This window comes from Columba livia, chromosome 4 (assembly GCF_036013475.1).
Source record: "Columba livia isolate bColLiv1 breed racing homer chromosome 4, bColLiv1.pat.W.v2, whole genome shotgun sequence".
Lineage (NCBI taxonomy): Eukaryota > Metazoa > Chordata > Aves > Columbiformes > Columbidae > Columba > Columba livia.
In genome coordinates, this window is record NC_088605.1 from 7,089,193 (window position 1) to 7,109,301 (window position 20,109).

Sequence of the window (20,109 nt, forward strand, 5' to 3'; positions counted from 1 at the left end):
CTGTTGTGCTTTTTGACTCTTATCCATCATACCATATTAACAGTAACAGTGAAGGAATCACTAAAACTCTCTTTGGGAACTAGATGAGCCAACTTTGGCAAAGGGATTTGTAAAATCTCTAGTTCAGCCATAGTCAGACTATTATAATTTTAGATCTTCCAAAGATTCTCTAAGGAAATATGTGATCCCTTTCCACATGAAAGCTTTTTAATGGATCCCAAACTATAAATCACAGTAGTCTTTAGTGGTCTGCAAGAGTATAGAGAAGGGATGTGTCTATGTTGGACTCCTATCATAGGTTGCAGTATTAAGAAGGAATTGGTGGTAAGAGAGTTAGCTCAGGTGCCAGTAGGAGCTTATGCACAGCAGTGCTGTTTTCTCTGTGGGCTCTAAAACTCTCCAGAGAAGTAGGACTGGTTTGCCCGTGCTGTTGGAGCTAGATTGGAATCAGCTCGTAAAATAAACTGGCTCTGATACATCCATGCTACCCCATAGTCCCTCCTTTTTTCATTCTGTGAAAGTGAGTTGAGTCTTCTTTGGTCATTAAGTAGTCACTTCTCATATATGTTCACCTGTGTGTTGAGATGTGGGATGCAGCAATAACCACCAATTAAGAGCTTTGTCACCTACAGGTAATAGGATGGGCCTGTACATCATCATAACTTAAAAATGTGAGTTACTGATATTACCTAGGGACAGAAGTCTTGTTTCTTCACACCCCAGCCAGGGCTTTGCTCTGTAGACTGCAGAGCCTTTCCAGTGTTTTGGGGAGCAGCTGGGCTGCGAATGTTTCTTTTGCAAAGCACCCTGCTTACAGAGAGATTCCCAGTGCTGGGGCTGAAGTGAAATACATGAAAAATTTTGCATGAAAACTTTCATGAAATCACCAAAGCTGAAAATAGCAAAGAAAAAGCCACTAACGCAAACATTTTTTTTTATTTTCAGGAAATTCCAGTATCGATACCTCTGGTTATTTCTGGCCCAGCTGGAGCCAAAGGCAGTAGGCAGTAAATACTTCAGTGCCTGTTAGAGGCAAATTCTCTGCCAGTAACCTTTTAGTCTGTGTTGGGTTTATTTTGTTTTGTTTTTTGAGAAAAGTAGAGTGTTCCTTGGCTATGTGCTCCTCTGAGTGGGTTTCTTCTTTTTCCTCTTGAGGGGTTTTGTTTGGCTGGGCCCAAGGAGAGGGGTTTCCTTCATGAGATCCTTTTTCGTCACTTAAAATATTCCTGGTTCCTTTACTTTCACTGTGCCCTTCCAAATTCTAAACACATTTCCTGTCTTCTCATAGTGTTGGTACTTATAATACAGTAGGTGACACTGTTAATATAGCAGGCAGGTTAAGGAATGGTGAGGGTGAGGTGAAGGGTGGATGGAGGAACTATGAAAAACATTCAAAATAGTATCTAAGATTTACACCAGATTAGTGGGATGTGTTCACTGGAGTTTTGTTCTGTCTGCCTCTGGTGGAAAGGAGGGTTCAGAGAAGTGGTGTGCTAAATTAGATCTTAATGATGTGGGGAAATTCAGAATTAGTCAAGATGAGGACTTTGCATCTTAATCTTCTTCATTATTTCAAATCAGCCTTGGGATTCATCTATGGATCACCAGTACCGAGGGTCCTTAAGCCATAATTCAGACCTAGCAAAACCACCAAACAAGCTGAAAAATCACAAGATCTCAAAAATCAGTGTTTTGTTGCTTTTCCTCCAAGCTTTTAACCTATATTCATGCAGAGTTCTTCTTTACAATCACAGATGTTAAAAGTCATTATTCAATCACAGAAAAAATTAGATTGTCAAGTAGTCACTTGCCAGGATCAAGGCTTTCCAGAAACGTCCCAAGTAACACAAGATGAGTAATAAAATCCTGACAGCTGGCAGTGGTGGCTTTCACATGGAAATCATGTGCTAGCCAGTAGGTTGGGATGTGTTTCCCTGGCCATTAGGGGTTAATACCAGCTGAAAGTCTAGTGAAACCTGGAGTGTTAATCCACATTAAGAAGATCTGGGGAAAGCAAGTGCCTTAATCCCCACAAACCCAGTGATAGAGTTGTTACTACCTGCATGTATACAGCATGGACCATTCATCTGGGCATCAGATGAACCAGTCGGGTTCCTAAAACAAGGTACAGAATGATCTTTCCCTTGTGTTTCCCCTAAAATTCCAGCAGCTATTACAGCAAATCCTGAATTTATCTGAGATAAACTGCAGAGCTCTACTTTTTTTTTTCAGAATGTACTTACTTTCATGTGTATTTATTTTCTGTCTACTGCATCGTCAAGACTAGTGAAAAATAAGTCAAATTGCTTCCTGATCTGAATTTATGGCGCACTCCCACCCCTCAGTTTTACTGGTTGAGCTCAGCAGAACAAATTCTGATTTAACTCTTTAGAAAGACACAAGACGCATCTCCCACAAGCAACTGGTATTTTGTCTCTCACTAGACACCTGCAGCAGCGAAGGACGTTGGAGAGCAAATATGATGTACAAATATGATGCATCTGGGTAAACCCAAGAGTTGCTGCTTAAAGGCGGAGTTCAGAGAGATCTCTTTCATTCATCCATGGGAGAAGGCCTCATTATAATTGTTCAAGCCTGAGTGGATTACATCACTTTCTCCCTCATTTCACCCCCTCTCAGCTTGCCTCCCTCCTTTTATTTACACCCCTTGTTCGGGGCGTTGAGTGGGGGCTGCCTTAATGATGCATGCTGATCGCTTCATTCCCCATCGCCCCCCCCATCACCTCCCCCAGCTCTTTGAAGTGTGCTCAGGTCTCAGGCTCCAGTTCAGAGGTCACTTTGTTTATTTATGCAAAGCTGGCTCATCTGTGAAATGGGGCTTTCAAGGCCCCTGACATCAAAGACTCCAAAGCTGGTCCTATCAAGTCAGGGCAGGGACGGGCCTTGCATTATAGCAAATTAAATCAGCTTTGTGAATCATAGAGAAATATTACGGCTAGATTTTTGCTTCAGAAATTGGGCTGTTGTCTTGACTTGGGGATGGACGCTCAGCACGTAGTATTGGCCTGAAAACAAGTTATACCCATTCGACTAAAACACAAAGCCTTCGTGGAGAGTCTGTGGGTAAATAAAATTTGATCCTGGCTTGGTAACAATCTGTCAATATTTCTCATCAATTTCTCTCTGAGCTGGACCGTTATGCAGAATTTTCTATTTGTTATAACTTTTAAGAGGGAATAGAACAATTCTGCTGTGGTGATAAACAGTAACTATACCCAGCTTATCTGGCACTATTGTCCCCAAAATGCATTGTCAATGCATGAGGTTACATACAGAAATCCCTTTTCTGCAGAAATCCTGCCTGCTTTGGGACCAAATAGACCAAATAGAATAGACCAAATAGAATAGACCAAAAAGACCCATGGAAGGCAATACATGTAGAGAAAGGACAATTTGGCCCTTGATGACAGCACTTACAATCAGGGCCTCATACACTCAGACATGTCAAGCCTTATGTAAAAACAAGGCTGTGATTGCCCCTTTCAGCCCCACCACACACTTCCCCAGTGCCAACATCTCAGTCCTGTGAGATCTCAGACCTAGAAGCCAGCTTGGAAAAAGGTCCTGAAGCAAGAGAGAGGCAATGGCTGGAGAGCAGCCGGAGATCACACCACTGGGACAACATTCCCCAACAACGAGCCAATGCCTCTGGATCCATGCTGGCCCCGTCTTGTACAGCCAGGTGCAGTATTTGGAGGGGAAAGGGCTACACGAGTTTGTCTCGTGTCTCCAAGTCTATCACCTGACGTGATATCTGAGCCTTCCGCTTCAGGTTTCTCAACCAGCCAGCATGCTTTGTAACACCACGAAACCAAATTGTACAGTGAGAACACCTAAATCATGTATGTATTTTCTTAGCCTCAGATACTCGTGACATAAAATTAGTCAGTGCTTATTTTTCAAGGCAGGTTTTCCACTTCATCTTCCAACTGGCTGCTCTCCTAAGCCTGTGATACTGTCCAAGAAGTCCAGTACAGGATGACCTTCCAATATAGGTCACAGAAAAGGGAGCTTGTAGGAAACTTCAGCAGCTCATCCTCCTTAGCACTGCCTCTTGTGGTAATCTGCTGGCAGCAGAGCTGGCAACGCTGCAGAGCTGGTCCCTGCTGCCCTTTGGCTGCAGGCTCATTTTTTTGTATGTACGTATCACCCTGACCTGCCTGCCTCTGTGGGAGGTGACAAGAGTACGAGTAAGCAATCGGCTTATTAGGTCATTTTTGAATATGGCTAAGACTCATTTGATTTCTGCTACTAACTCATCATTATGTATACTTGTCATACATACCTGAATGTAGCTTATTTTTTCAGGTCAACTCTCTGTCTAATAATAATATTGCCAGGCCAGTTGCATTTGTAAAGCTTGGGGTGAAATGCAAACAGCAGGTCTTCAGTTCTGGCAGTATTAACCTGGGGGCTTCAGACCCCAGGTTTGGACTGAAACAGATGCCTCTGAACTTTTGGGAAATTTGGCTTTGCTTTCACTGTCATAGATCCCTCCCTAAGAAGGAACAGGCTGACCAAAGTGTGTCTGTGATACAGAAAGATATCCATCCTTGCTAGCACAGGGACTAGAACAAACCGCAAAAGTGTTTCCCTACCCTAGGAAACAACTTGATACAAAAATTTTAAAAATAAAGGAAGTTCTTCAAAACAGAGAGAAACAGGTTATGTCCATGCAGCCACAGTACTAACTTTGGATGGGGCAGATGGAAGTCGAATCTTGGTGATATCTGAAGTACAGACAGGGGTCTCCCATCCTAGGGGTGTTCCTAGATATCTGTCTCGCACAGTGCAGTTTCACTTTATGTAATAATAAACTCATTTTTGGCTCTCTGAGACCACAGTTCAGAGCTTAAGACGCTAACCCAAGGTGCAAAAGGAGAGGTTCAAATCCCTCTCTGAATGCAGCAGAAGAGGAACTTGACCCTGGGTGACTCACATCTCAGGTTAACACTTTATCATTATCTCACTGGCTATTCTGCTGCCTCACTCACACTTTTAAGCTTGACCAGAGTTTCCTGGACTTCAGAGAATCTCCCCAAAATGAGCTTTGCTGAATTTCATCCAATTCCTGGATTTCATGAATGAAGTTTTTTACATATAGTTCTCAAGCATGAGTTTGTTCGAATATGGTCATGCCGAAGGTAGGAGCAGAATTCGCTGCATATTGCTGTAACATTCCTCACCCAGCATGGGGATGGGAAGGAGTAGTTTTGTTCTACATGAGTTTCCATGTTTATGGCATTTCCCCCACTGCCCGAGAATTTTGCTATGTGTTGTTGTTAACATTACCACATTCCTAACAAAGACAAAACTGATTCCAGTGGATCTAAACCAACATTCATAAATGCATGCAGTTATTTATTTCAGCCTTGCTCCCCCACCAAATTATCTATTTCACAGGCTCAGCATGGTGGCATTAGTTATCCTGATCTCTTCGCCACAAAATGATTTTTTTCTGTGTTTGGCGGGTTACTCCGCAGGTTTGTGATTTGACGGGATAACAACCAACGAAGCATCTTCAAAGGATCAAACAGATTCTGAGCAATTTTACTTACATCAAAAGCTTGGCAGCAAGTCAAGAGGTGTTGAGAACCCCAGTCAGTCCTTGTGTGTAGGCAGGAGGAGCGCACATGGGCTGACATACTGTAACATGAGGCAGGAGGCAAGGGGAGGATATGCTGCTCTTTGTACATCAAGCTGAGTAGGATTAAGATAAAATTGACAGAACATCACCACTTAAATGTCTTAACCACTTTTAAGATTTTTGGCAGTTAACAATGGAAGGAATCCTATACCTCTGGCTGCAGTTTTTCTTTCTTCTCTGTTACTTAATACATTTTTCTAATCGTGCTAAGGGGTTTAGTAAGTTCTTTCTCAGAAAGCATCCAGGATTTCATTCGTAGCACTACTGATACTTATGTGAAAAACTGTACAAATGCCAGAAGGGAATCAATTCAGTATATTGACTGAAAGGAGACAATCAGCCATATGCAAGCCATCATATATAATGGGTATATTTGTAATCCCTGCGTTCAGTTTGCCACAGCTGTAAAAATATATTTGTAAAATGCAGCACGTGGGTTACTTGTCTGCTTTGCAACACAGGCTGCGGGCCAGCCTCGGCAAGGACCGGGCAGTACGTTTGCACCATGCAAGGGCTGATGTTTCGTGCTGCTTCCCTGTGGCTTGGGCTGGGAGCTGGCTGGACCCCGGGGAAAGCCTTCGGGTTTCCAGCAATGGATGGAGGGGGAGAAGGAGGTGGGAAGGGGCAGTCAGCTGGAGGGAGCTGAAGTAAGAGCACAGCACGCTGCTGCCCTGAAAGTTTTCTTTCTGCCTCGAGGTGACAGCTGCACATACCGCCGGGGGAAACTGCTGAAGTAACCACAAGGAGAGGGGAAAAATCTGCCGGGGTGAGGGGGGACGAACCCATATGGCATTGCAGCCGCTCTGCATAAGGGACAGCGGCAAACGAGAGCGGAGCATGTGTCGGCGTAAAATGCTGAAGAGACAGGATGATTTTCCAAAATAGCGGAAACTGGGGTGAGGATGGGGTTAAACACACATTCTTCTCACACAGAGACTTCGCACAAGTTTACACGATAAACGCTGTTTAAGCACAACCCGGCTTCTGAAACAACTGTAAACTCACCGTCCCTGGAGGTTTTTAAACTGAGATTGGACATGGCACTTAGTGCCATGATCTAGTCAATGGACTGGAGTTGGACCAAGGGTTGGACTTGATGATCTCTGAGGTCTTTTCCAATCCAGTCAATTCTGTGATTCTGTGTAAAGAGCAGTTCAACTATTTGTACATTTTCGGGGCGGGGGTGGGGACATGCTCATGTATAAGCTCAGATAAGTTTTTCCTCTCTGCCACAGAGATTACAGCAAGAAATTTCCTCTCTTTTGCTCATGAGATGTTTTACTTATGGGTTTTAGGAACTGTGCATTTGAAGGGATTCATTCGTTGTGTCAGGTGTTTCCACTTCTCTTGATTTGTTTACTTTTTTTTTACACCATTGTGGAGCAGTTCCCAATTGAGGTGAACATTCTTCCCAGCCTTCATTTGACTTATCACTGAAAATCAAACTTCTTCAGCACTTCAGTACACTTTAGCTACAAGCTGAGTAGCTCTTGATCAAGATCTTCACCTCAAATCCAGCTGCTGTATGGAGCTGCTCAGACTGTAGGGCAGGGAAGTGGCCTTGGAAGAGCCACGCTTTGCTGTGCCTTCACCTGTAAGTGCCCAAAGTCCCTCAGGTGGACCTCCATCCTGGTGCAGGGCATTGCTATAAGAGGATGCTCTGAGCTGAGAGCTTGTGCAGTGGAGGAGGAAAAAGCTTCACATCCAGGCACAGCAGATGTGTGAGGCCACCGGCACCACCTGGGTTGCAGAAGGAGGCTCAGGGAACTGCCTGATGCCCTTGTGGAGACCTCGTAGGTAGCCATATCACAGTGGGAATCTGAGGTGGGATCTGCTGGAGAGGCAGGGTTTTTACCTTCTGGGGTGAAACCTTATGGTTTTGTGTGGGTTTTGTTTTTTTCCCCCGTCTTGTGGATTACACCTTTTCAATGTGATATTGCTTTCTCCAGCCATAGCTTTGCATTCAGTATCCCTTGAGGGCTCATTTGACCCCAGACCTGCTTGTTCTCCTGATTTTATATGGAAACTGAAAGGAAAATTAGTGGCCCTAATTCCACTGTGTGTGCTCTGTGTGACTGATCAGATAAGTCTTCCCCCACCTCCTAGGTTTAATTAGCTTTAATTTTGATTTATACCATCATTTGCATAAAAGGTACAACAGATCAGCTCCTCCTAGGGAACGCCAACCTGTAAACATAAACAAAGAGGCTTTTGTCAGCTATTAATGGAAACATTGATTAATCTCCCATTGCTTTGGTAGCCTGCTGAAAAGCCCATAAAGCAGCGAACTAAATTGTGCATAAAACTGGCCAAGCTGTAAGTGCTGGGATGTGGGTGCCAAATGTATGTTGAGTGTGTTTCAGCTGCTTGGCACCTCCAGGAGGAAATGCAAACTTGTTATCATGCTGCTGCACTGCAGGAGACCTTCTTAACATCTTCTCTTTTCTTTGCAGATGATGCCAGCTCAAGAAAGGATAGCCAGGCACCTGAAGGCTCCAATGGTGAATATGAAGATCATTCTGGGAAGCAATGGGGTAAGGAGCAGAGTACGGTTGTTATTTTCCTCGGTTCTTGGTTTAGTGCTGTTCATGCGGCACATTTTGTAGTTGGGAAAGAAAATAAGGAAGGGAAAGGGAAAGGGAAAGGGAAAGGGAAAGGGAAAGGGAAAAGGAAAGGGAAAGGGAAAGGGAAAGGGAAAGGGAAAGGGAAAGCGACTGGAGTGAGTTCTCCCTACAGATGGTCAAATAATAGAGCATCAGCTGAACGCGTCGGTGTGAATGGATCCCATCCAAGTGTCCTTCTGTGAAATGCAGCCTATGGTCCATTCTAGGGGCCCCTGCCATATACCCCAGCATGGTTCTCCCTTGCATTTGTTTTTCTGGGCACAGCCAGCATGGTTCTCCCTTGCATTTGTTTTTCTGGGCACTGACTTACTTTTGCATGTGCAGCTATTACAGCTTTCATAGACTGTCTGTAAAAGGCATATTGACTTTTACAGCAATTTTTCCAAAAGCCTTCAGTGCCAACATAACACTGCTCCCATGGAGGGCAAATGTGAGGTCTGACTTCACTTCAGGAGAACTAACATTAAGTCAAAGCTGAGTATTTTTTAAAATTACCATCTCTTTTAGGCACCTGCATGAAATTCTCTAAGCCCTGGGCTGTTCAAGCGTAGGATTTTGATGCTGTTGCAGAGCTTTGGGGAACTACTAAAATCTCACTTGGAGCAGGTTCTGAATCACCTCAGACTTGCAGGTTCAAAGTTTGGTCCAAGCACTCCTTGAAGGACAATATGTTGTCAGGCTGATGCCAAACAGCTTTTGGCCACTACTTACAGGAGTGTTATGTGAGTTTATGACCTCAAGGGAAGAAGCACAGAATTTCCATTTCACTCTTGCAGTACATCCCTCCTTTTAATTTCATAATACAGAGGTGACTTTGTACCACATTTGTGGCCAGGGCGTAACCTCATAGCAGTGGTAGGGGTGGAACCTGTCAAGCTTTCACCCTTTCACTTGAGCAGAGGCCAGATTTCCTCAGGAGCTGGCAAAGAAGGGACGTGGCGTGCTGTGGTGTAGTCCAGTCCACACCTGGAAGAGGCAGTGCCGTAACAGCTTTGAATTACAGGTTTGTCTGAGACTGATCTTGCTCTGGGAGAGGAAGCTAATCCTCACTGATTCTGGAGAAGGATGACAACATTTTAGAGCTAGAAAAAGGGTGGCTTAGGTAAACTAGAGGCCAGGAGTCCAGGAGGGATTCAGCAGCTAGCAAGAAAAGCTGCCATCTCTCTGTTCTTCAGTACCATGGTGGAGGTAGAAGCAAAAACTAAATGCCATGCTGGATGTTCTCCTGGTAGAGCTGGTCCATGATGGATCAATAAGTATTATTGATAGTATTATGAGAAAAGATGTAAGTGCTACTAAAGTATTAGGCATTGAGAATCTCATATCATATTGTGTCTTGCTCTATGCTGCCCTGGTCCAGTTGTTCTTTGTACTGCAGAGCATTCCTGCACCTCTGCTTTTCCCCTTCCATCCCTCCTGTCTCCCCTCCCCAGTCAGGGAAGTGGCTGGGGCAGACCACACACACACAAGCCTTTTCCATCCAGCAGTGGTCACCAGCAAATTGCTGCTGTGGGTTATTGTGCAGGGAGGGTCAGTGTGTGTCTGCAGGTCTCTGGAGGATAATGGGTGAAGGAATAGTTTGTGTTTGCAGAGTCCTGGGCCCTAGAGAAGTGAGAGAGGAGAAGCATGGTATAAAAAAACCTCCACTTTGCTTCCCAGCTAGTGTCATGGAATGGTATCACTGGGGAGAAGTCCTGTCCCCATCAAGAGCAGGGAGCTGAGGGGGAAATGATAAAATACCCCCATGAACATCTTCCCACAACTGGCTGAGCTCTTATCCAAAAGACTTGAAAGTATTTCATTACTTAGTTGTATCATGATGCTTTTTGTACAAGTTTCATGAAAGCTTGAAGTGGTACTGTCACTGTGTGGAGTTAATTGTGGTGGATTACGTTGGACTACATGTTTTAGCTAACCACTTTGCTTTGTATGAACAACATCCGACAGGAGCTTCTGTAGCTAATCCATGCACCTCGAGGTGTCCCACAGTGAGAGGAGACTGTGAAGTCCTTCCCAGGTCTTTGTGCTGACAGCCTTGTGTTTAATTTCATTTTCATTAGCTTGAATAAATCTTAATGGTAAACAGCATTTCATCAAGGAACCCCTACACAACACTCTCTCTTTGTCTCGTCCACTTGTGTTTTCCCTTCCTCTTGTGTGTGGCATAATTTATACTGTACAAATGTGCAGTTCATGTTTATGAAGCAAATGCCAAGTGATGTGGAGGAGAACAAGCATGTGAAGTATAAATAACACAGAGGCACTTTGTAATGGCCCTCGCTGGCACTCCAACAAGCAAAACTTCTGTAAATGGTACAGATTTGGGGACAGACATTTACTAGCACCCACTCAAAAGAGAATTTTTCTGCCTCTCTCTCACGCTTCTGCTTCTCCTTCTTTCTCCTTTGTGCTTGCTGGGTCCTTTTTCTCTCTTATGTGTGTGTCTCTGTCTTTTTCCCCTTTTTTGTTAACTGGCTTTTCTAAACTTGTCCAATTCAGGCTTTTGTTAAGGAAACATTCAGGACTGTGTAAATGGGATCTGGTTTCAGCATATTGCACACAGCCTGGAGTAGCTTTTGAGACTGCATAATCACTTAACCTTCTTTAAAAGGAAGAAAAAAGAAAGACAGAAAGAGCCAAAGAAGTTTAGCTTTACCTGTAGTTTGGTACGTATCTGGGCAACAATGTACAAGGAGTGAAGGCAAAACTCCAGACAGATTCATAGGAGTCGCAGTGGGAGGAAAACCAGAAATGTTACAGGCCTGCTTTCTTGGGAGGAAAGAGAGTTTCTGTCTTTGAATGTCCTTATGAGCAGGGGCATCACCAAGTCTTTCTGAAATATTGCTGTGGAAGCAGGAGAGAGGTAAGGGAAGGCGAGAGCTTAGAGTCACTCACTTGACTTTTCAGTTTGCATGGGTGATGTAACTGTCCTGTCTCCAACCCGCTCTTTGATATGTAAGTCCCAGCCCAGGAATCCCATCCAGAAAGGATCTACCCCTACCTGGATCTGCAGTTCCTGGTCTCAGAGTGAATTACTGCCATATTAGAGGATAATCATAGGTCGTTTCAGCCTGGAGAAGAGACCTCATTGTGTTCTACAGCTTCCTCACTAGGGGGGAGGTAGAGCAGGTGATGATCTCTTGTCTCTGATGACCAACGATAGAACCTGAGGGAATGGCAGGAAGATGTGCCAGGGGAGGTTCAGATTGGACATGAGGAAGAGGTTCTTCACCCAGAGGGTGCTGGAGCACTGAACAGGCTCCCCAGGGAGGTGTCACAGCCCCAAGCCTGACAGTGTTCAAGAAGCAACTGGACCACATCCTCTGACACATGGTGTGAATTTTGGGATTGTCCTGTGCAGGGACAGGAGTTGAACTCAATGATCCTTGTAGATCGCTTACAACTCAGGACATTCTATGATTCTATGAACTGTTTAGACCCATTTCACAGCTGGTTCTTAACCTCTCCTTGCACCTTGCAGACATTTACTCGATTTCCACAATGACAGCCCTTATCAGCATGTCTCCCTCAGCTCAGACATAAACTTCAAAATGTCATTGCTCACAATGTGCGGCTATGACAGGGTTAATTGTCTTTTTGGGAGGGTGATTGTTTCTTTCTTTCTGGGAGAGGGCCTTCTCTTGCAGCAGACCCCCAAGGGAATACCCAGCAATTTAGGCACCATGACCTGTGGAGTGGGTTAGTATGTCACACTTGCTGCTCAGCTGTCACCGCAAGGCCTTTCAGTGCCAGAGTTACTCCGGTTCATTAGATTACACATGAAAGACTCTGTGTGGAGAGTAAAGCATTTCTGAGCAAGAGTTTGAAATAACATGAAATGGCTGGGACCCAAAATGACAGCCAAAGGGAGCAAGGGAAGGCTGTGGAGGCAGATGGTTTCCCCTGCAGAAAAGGACTCTGAAGAGAGGGGTATGCCAAGGGGTGTTCTCTTCCAAGAGGGAGGGATGTTGGGCAAGGCTGCAGGGGTGAGGACTAAGGGATATGTTCACAGACCTCAAAGGCCAATGGCTGCAATTCACATGTGCTTGGAGAGAGGAAGCTGCAGATCAGGCTGAGAGAGTTGGGGTGTTCAGTCTGGAGAAGAGAAGGCTCTGGGGAGACCTTATTGCGGCTTTTCCGTACTTAAAAGGAGTCTATAAGAAGGATGGAGACAAACTTTTTAGAAGGGCGTGCAATGACAGGACAAGGGGTAATGGTTTTAAACCAGAAGAGGGGAGATTCAGGTTAGACCCATATCAACCCATGATTCTGTCCACCAGCAGCTATTGCTTCAGCTTCTCCGTTTTTGGGATGGACTGGTATGATATATCCTCTAGTAGCAAACTCAAGGCGTTTTTATTGGATCTTTCCTTTTGTTTGTTTGCTTCTTTGGGCCTTTCAACATGAATGCTTCATAAATTAATGGTGAAGGAATTGTGTACATGTAAGTTCAGATCAATGTACAAATGTCTGGCATACTTCTGAGACTTCCCTACATATCGAAAAGAAGTTGTCTCTTCCTAAGTCCCATTAAAGTCAGTAAGAACTAAGGGGCAAAACTTCTTCAGAAAATGAAGCTTCAAGTGACCACCAGTGTCAGCGTGACAGGAATCTGAGGTTTTTCCTTTGGTCTTGGCTAAGGGCTTGCATTTGTGGCATGGAATATGGTAACAATTATAATGTGATTGTGGGGCCACATTTTGCTTTCAGCTACAGCAGCATGACTTTGGTATTATTTTGTGAGATGGTCTGATGCAGCTCGCTTACAGACACCGAGAAATTACAGGGTTGTACGACGGAGATGGGTAATGCGGTGGCTGCAGCAGTCCAGTAGACGTTTAAAAGCATCAGGCTGGATGGTGTCTCCTTTCTAATGAAATCAATTTGAGCTGATGTGAGGGTGATACGCTGGTATGTTTAGGGCTGCCAGGTGCCTCTCAAGCAAATTTGGCCATAACACTCGACAGCAGCATCATTCTTTGCACGCCCTTTGCTCACCACAGTCAATTTTTCATGCCTTTTTCAGCCCGGCCCAGGTTCACACAGCCTGCCAAGATGAGACGGAGGGTGATCGCCCGTCCTGTCGGCAGCTCCATCCGCCTGAAGTGCGTGGCCAGTGGGAACCCACGGCCTGACATCATGTGGCTGAAGGACAACAAACCCCTGACACCCCAAGAGATTGGGGAGAACAAGAAGAAGAAGTGGACGCTGAACCTGAAGAACCTGAAGCCAGAGGATAGTGGGAAATACACCTGCCGAGTGTTTAACAAAGTTGGAGAAATCAATGCAACGTACAAAGTTGAAGTAATCCGTAAGTGCAGCCTCTGTGGGGGGCAGGCAGGAGGGGAGCTTTGAGAAGGGGGCTGGCTGAGTAAAGAGAGCGTGATGGCAAGTGCTCTATGCCAGTAGCCAGACACAGAAATGGGCAAGTGTTAAAAACATCAGCAGAGACAGAGAAAACATTACTGAAACTCCAGAATAAACATAACACTTGAACAAGACGGAGTAGCAGCAATATGATTCAGTAGCTGAAATGAGGAGAGGTGCTTGGGAAAAAGTCATCTCTAAGGGCACCTGCATGGTAAAAGTTCATCATTGCCCAGTCCAATCTTACACCATCAACAGAGTCCATTCAAGGACAGACTGAGAAGTAGCTGAGGAAGCCCTTTCATGTACCTTAAAAGAGGGATGGAAATATTTAGGATGGCCAAGATTACATTGTTAAAGTGGTAATAAAGTGAAAGCAATCAATTGAAAATTTAGTCTAGATAGCTGTAATAGGAGACCTACTTCATTAGAGAAATATCCCAAGGGAATTAGTAGAAATTTTGTGATGAGAGTGATTAGCCAGAGAAGGCTTTATGGCCAGATTAACAAACAAACAAACAAAACCAAAACAACAACAACAAAAACAACACACACACACACACACAAAAACCAAACCAAACCAAACCAAACCAAACAAAAAATAAATAAAAAAACCAAACATTTGTCCATCTGAAGGTTCAATTGGGCACAAATGAGATACTAAGAAAACAAAGAAAATCCCACTAGGGTCTGGTCTGTATCTTTAGCTGCTGACATAGCTTCAAAGATTCAACCTTAGAAGATGATCTGTGGGGGATTACCCTGCATTGTGGTGGGGTAAATTGCTCTTCTTACTATCTAGCTATTCTGATTCCTGTTCTCTAATCTCCTGTTTCCCCTATGATTACTGAAGAAAATTATACTCAAATCCCACATAAATCTACCAGAGAAGAGCTCTTATTCTTAAATCATTTTGCTTTGTCCATTACATCATCAGGAGTTGTCATGGAAATGATTACAGAGCTGTCAACTCAAGAAAGTGGAGAAGATGAGCTGAGTGGAGGGAAGATTGAATAGCCTTCATTAATGAGGAGCAGGGGCATGGAGGGCTATTTCCAGCCACATGGAAAGCATGTTATTTGTCTGTCTGTGCATATATTTTAGCATGAGAAAGTTTATCCCAGTGTGAAAGATTGTTCTTAAAGGTAAAGATCTGTTCTCTGATAAGTCCTTTCTCTAGAATCACAGGAATTAAAAGCACATGTGGGGAGCTCTGTTGGGCTCCAAACGCAAAAACCTGCTGGACATCTGGGATTGATAAAGAGGCAGCTGTGTGGAGACAGTAAAAACATGTGTTTACACTAAAACCAGGAGCAGAGACAGGGAAATGAATCAAGCCCCATCCTAATGGCAGCTGTGGCATTTTCACTTCATCAAAACCAGACAGCACCAGGAACAAACCCCTTTCTGTGTCCCTGTTTATCTTGGTTTTTATCAACTTAAAGATGTATGTAACCTTTGTTTTCATTAGCTTTTGCTGGCTAGGAGTGAAAACAGTAACCAAAGCTGGAACCAGAGTCAAGGAGATAAGGGCATTAAGCAGTTTTCAGACGTCTTTCTATTTTTAACATCATTCTGTGGAGCATTACAGGTTTTATTCAATTTCCTCCTTCTTTTTCCCCCCTGAGCCTCCACTCCTAAGTCCTGCTTATCTGAGTCTCAGTCTCCCCAGCTGTGATTCCTGCTCATAGTCCCAAGTCAAAGCCTATAGAGACCACTGTGGTACTTTTGTTTCCCAAGCACATCTTTGGAGCCGTCATTATTGAAAGTATCCTGAGTTTTTGAAAGAGGCTCCATTGTTTCTTCCTCTCATCCCAAAGCTGGTGCTTGTGGGAGCTGTTTTGTTACATGTTCAATCCAACAGTGTTTGCCGTCAAAAGCAGTTGATGATTGCCAGCAGTTACCACCCACAGTGATACCATAATTTCTCTCTGTGCCTACTAGGATAGAGGTTTGCAGTACCTCCTTGTCTGGAAACTGTGGCTGATTTCTCTGATGTCAGAAAAAAATCCAAGCATTCCTCAGAATGAAGGATAAATTTTTTCCTTTGACCTTATGTGATGTTGACACAACCTAAAGCTTGAAGAGATGAGCTTGTGAGCCACTTATGTTTGATTTCCTTTCCTACCATCTTGTTTCCCTCATCGTCTGAGATAGGAGGCAAAATAATAGTGAGAAATAAAATATTTTTTATTGGCTAGAAAAGCAAAAGCCATCTGAGCTCTTCCTCCACAAAAATTTGCTCCATAGTGAGTGTGGGAATGATTAGACTGAAGGAAAATAATAGAATCAGGGAGGTGAGGATGAAGATCTTCCTCACTAGCAGTGTCTGTGGTCTCAGTTTCCCCAGCAGTGGATGATATGGCATGATGTGGCTTCCAGTAGAGTTTGGTCCCCATAGGTAGCTACCAGGCCCAGCGACAGAGGTGACAGATATCTCCTGAAGGCCATTAGTCCATGAAAGAAGAGGCCCTTTCCCATCCAATTTTGTCTGTCTTTAAGGAGTATTTGGGAAGACCAAAAAGACATGGAACATATCCTGCCCTACCCCTCACTGTCCCCAAACTGGGGGTAGCCACAGTGGTTCTGGTGCGGACTCTCAACAGATATATACTTGTAAATAATCTAGCAAAAAACTGAAAATACAGAAGGTTCTGTCATATTCACCTGTAAATTGCACCCTACCAGACATGGTGGTAAGAGACACAGCATCACAAAATCACAGAATGGTAGAGGTTGGAAGGGATCTCTGGAGGGCATCTGGTCCAAACCCCTGCTCAGGCACTGACACCTGGATCCGGTTGCCCAGGACTATGTCCAGATGTCTTTTGAATATCATCAAGGATGGAGATCCCACAGTCTCTCTGGGCATCCTGTGCCAGTGCTCAGTCATCCTTACAGTAAAAAAGTGTTTTCTGATGTTATATACATTGACAGGACATCATCAGGGTCAATATGAAGTGAACATTTACAGTAAAATAATCCACTTGGTTTGTGTTCAAACCTGCACTATTGGCGCAATTTAATCCTGAAATAGGTTTTGGCCTTTTTGGCTAGTACCAGGCCGTATAACTTGCTCTGGTCAAGACTCAAGAAAGATCACTGCAGCCCCTGACCCTGTAGTTAAAGGTGTATCATTAAGAGCCCATTATTCTGGGATATGGTCCCTGAGGCATGGGGATAAGTGGGAGTACAAGGCAGGATGGCCCCTTTTGTCATCTCATACAGCAAGGGAATGGGAAAATTCAGCAGGCTGGGCTGGACTTACACTACTTGCCAAGAAGAAGAAAGGTCAGGTCTGACTTGTGTGGTGCTGAGTAAAACAACTGCAAACTGAGTACTCATATATAAATACTTCATGACTGACCTGAGAGAGCAGAAACGCAGCCAAGACAGAAAAACCTTCTGTAGAAGGTTCTCAAGACCTTGTTTGCTTAGCAGTCAGGAGAGTTATTCAGTGTACCAAAGAGAGACCTGAAGAAAATCTTCCAAAATATAAAGGCTAAGAGGGAGAACAAGCTTTTCTGCAGGTCTGATGCACATAGCTAACTTCCTTGTTAGAAACAGGAAGGTTCGGGTTGAGCTTGAGAAAAGACTTTCTAAGCCTCAGACAATGGAGGAGTTGTCTGGAGAGGCTGGGGAGCATCTGCCATTAGCGGCTTTGGCAGACGCTGAGCAAATTTATATCAGGAGAGGTTTGCAGGAATTGTCCTGTGTCTTTTTCCAACGTTTCTGCAATCACAAGTTAATGAGATTGGCAAACACCTTTTTCCATGGAGTTCCCTGTGTTTTTGTGCAGAGAGGACGAGATCCAAACCCATCCTGACAGGGACGCACCCTGTCAACACAACAGTAGACTATGGTGGGACCACATCCTTCCAGTGCAAAGTCCGCAGTGATGTCAAACCCGTCATCCAGTGGCTGAAAAGGGTGGAGTATGGCACAGAGAGCAAGTACAACTCAACCATTGATGTTGGGGGACAGAAGTTTGTTGTGCTGCCTACGGGGGAAGTCTGGTCCCGTCCCGATGGTTCCTACCTGAACAAACTGATGATTACTCGAGCCAAGGAAGAGGACGCGGGGATGTACATTTGCCTGGGGGCAAACACCATGGGCTACAGCTTTCGCAGCGCTTTTCTAACAGTCCTGCCAGGTGAGTTATGCCTTTTTTTTCCCAATCTGAAACAGTAGTCTGCATCATGGAATTTATGGAAGCTGGGGCTGTTTAGCCTTGAGAAAAGGAGAGTGAGGGGAGACCTTGTTGCTACCTACAACTACCTGGAAGGAGGTTGTAGCATGGAGGGTGTTGGTCTCTTCACCCAAGTAGCAAGTGATAGGACAAGAGAAAATGACCTCAAGTTGCACCAGCAGAGGTTTAAATTGGATATTAGGAAAAAATTCTCCACAGAAAGGGTTGTCAGGCATTGGAACAGGCTGCCCAGGGAAGTGGTGGAGTCACCATCACTGGAGGGGTTTAAAAGGCGTTTAGACAAGGTTCTTAGGGACATGGTTTAGTGCTAGAGCTAGTTTAGGTTATGGTTGGACTCTATGATCTCAAGGGTCTCTTCCAACTGAAATGATTCTATGATTCTATGATTAATGGAACTGCTGGTACTGAGTGGGGTCTATGGCCCTCTGTGATGCTGTGCTGATTTAGGCTAGCCTGGTTCTGACAAGAATGAATGAGAGACTAAATCAGGCCTGATTTAAATCAGCCCCTGCTGAAATCCTCTTTATGATGTTTCCTTTTCTCCCTTCATGGGAAATAATGATTCGAGCAAGGTGAAATAAAATGAGTGATCTGATCCTGTATGGAAGAGGAGCTGGGAGAGGATACTGCAGTTGCAGGCACTACATCACTTCATCAATAGGGTGCAGGACATGAGAGGGGAACTGAATAGCAGCACAGTTTGCAACCCCGTTCCCCTACATTCCTCCTTTCTCTTGTTCTTATTTATATTGCTTTTACTGGTAAAAGGAAACAATGATACAGGCCCATAAAATGAGAGAAGAATAAAAACTGTCCTGGTCACAAGGAAAGGAAAAGAATGAGGTGAAGGAGAGGATGATTGAACAGTTAAATTCTTATCCAGTGATCCCCTGGGGACCCTTGTACTAAACACACAGCTGCTTCCTTCTCTCCCCAGGCCTCAGCACTGGTGGCCATGTCCAACTGAGGGTGTACCAAGAGTGTTTGAGGCACACACTCTGCAATTTACTCTTTTGCCTCTTGACTGTGAAGTTCTGCCCTGAAGAATATTTTTAATTGAAAAGGGCATTTCTTTCTGCCTCCTCTTACTGTGTGAACCTAGCTTCAGATCCACCAGTTTTATGACAAAAATCAATCTTACTGCTTTTTCTTCCCTTTACCACCACAAGACCAACACAGCTAAAAGACTGCAAGAGCTGGAGCCACTATGAGAACATTTTAGCTGTTGGGTCTAATTGGGTGTCTCCAGCCAAGACACCAGTGAGAGACAGAGATCATCAACTCTTCCAGGCTATTAGGACTGGTTTTCTGTGTAGGTAGTGGGGAAAATTCTCATGAGTCCTGTAATTAAGGCAGCATGGCTTCTTCTGCTCACTGATTGACGAAGTTCTGCATCTCAGCAGCCATTGAGAGTCACTAGCTTAAATTCAAATACTGACAGCAAGTTGCCAAGTAAGAGAATGCTCTTGGTGTCTTATTCAGCATCACTTACATTTTGGACTAAACCCCACCTAGTAAGCCCATCAATCCAAGGAAAAGGCTGCATGGGTGCAGTATAACTTAAAGCCTCTGGGAGTTCCTGAACAATGAAAGCCTGATCCAGTTCCCACTGAAATCAGTGGGAGACTTTCCATTGATTTAAGTGGCACTATAATGAGGCCTCATACCAGAACTAGAGCCTGCAGGCCTGTTGTTATTGGCAATGACAAAGAAAGAGAACCTAGCTTGCCCTCAAAGGCAAAGATGTGGTTGCAAGGCCATGAGTTAGAAAAACACAATTTTGCTTGTAAATCTACCAGATTTGACATAGACAGCTCCAAAGAACAGCATGGAGGAATATCAAACACTTTCGTTTCAGCCCAGTGGAGGATTTCTGCCAACTGACATGAAGACTGTTGTTTTCGTGGTCAGCTGATGGGTCACTTCTCTGATCCTGTCTTGCTTTGAGCAGGGCACTGGACCAGATGACCTCCAGACTCTACTTCAAACCTAAATTACTCTGTAATTTCCAGTGCTGGTGAATCGAAGTTTTGTCTGTTGAGGTCAATCATATAGGTCCTTCTGACTTCAAAGAGACCACATGGTAGATATTTAATATTTCAAGCTAGCCATAGGATTATTTGTCAGGGAGGGAAAAAGACATTAGTGTCTTAAAGAAGTTTGGCTTGGAAAGTTAAGTGATGTATGTTTGAATATAACATATTAGGCAATTTGGATAAACCAAAAAGTTTCTTGAGTGT

General features: G+C 44.3%; 1 protein-coding gene across 6 annotated transcripts in view; it reads left to right on the forward strand.

Moving 5' to 3' along the window:
- Positions 1-20,109, forward strand: part of FGFRL1 (fibroblast growth factor receptor like 1) — a 185,775-nt gene that overhangs the window by 155,792 nt on the left and 9,874 nt on the right. For all 6 annotated transcript variants that reach the window (XM_065060291.1, XM_065060290.1, XM_005509945.4 and 3 more), the window contains 3 exons: positions 8,122-8,202; positions 13,319-13,603; positions 17,459-17,812. In XM_065060291.1, the coding sequence (XP_064916363.1) occupies positions 8,122-8,202; positions 13,319-13,603; positions 17,459-17,812 (720 nt within the window). The remainder of the gene's footprint in view (positions 1-8,121; positions 8,203-13,318; positions 13,604-17,458; positions 17,813-20,109) is intronic.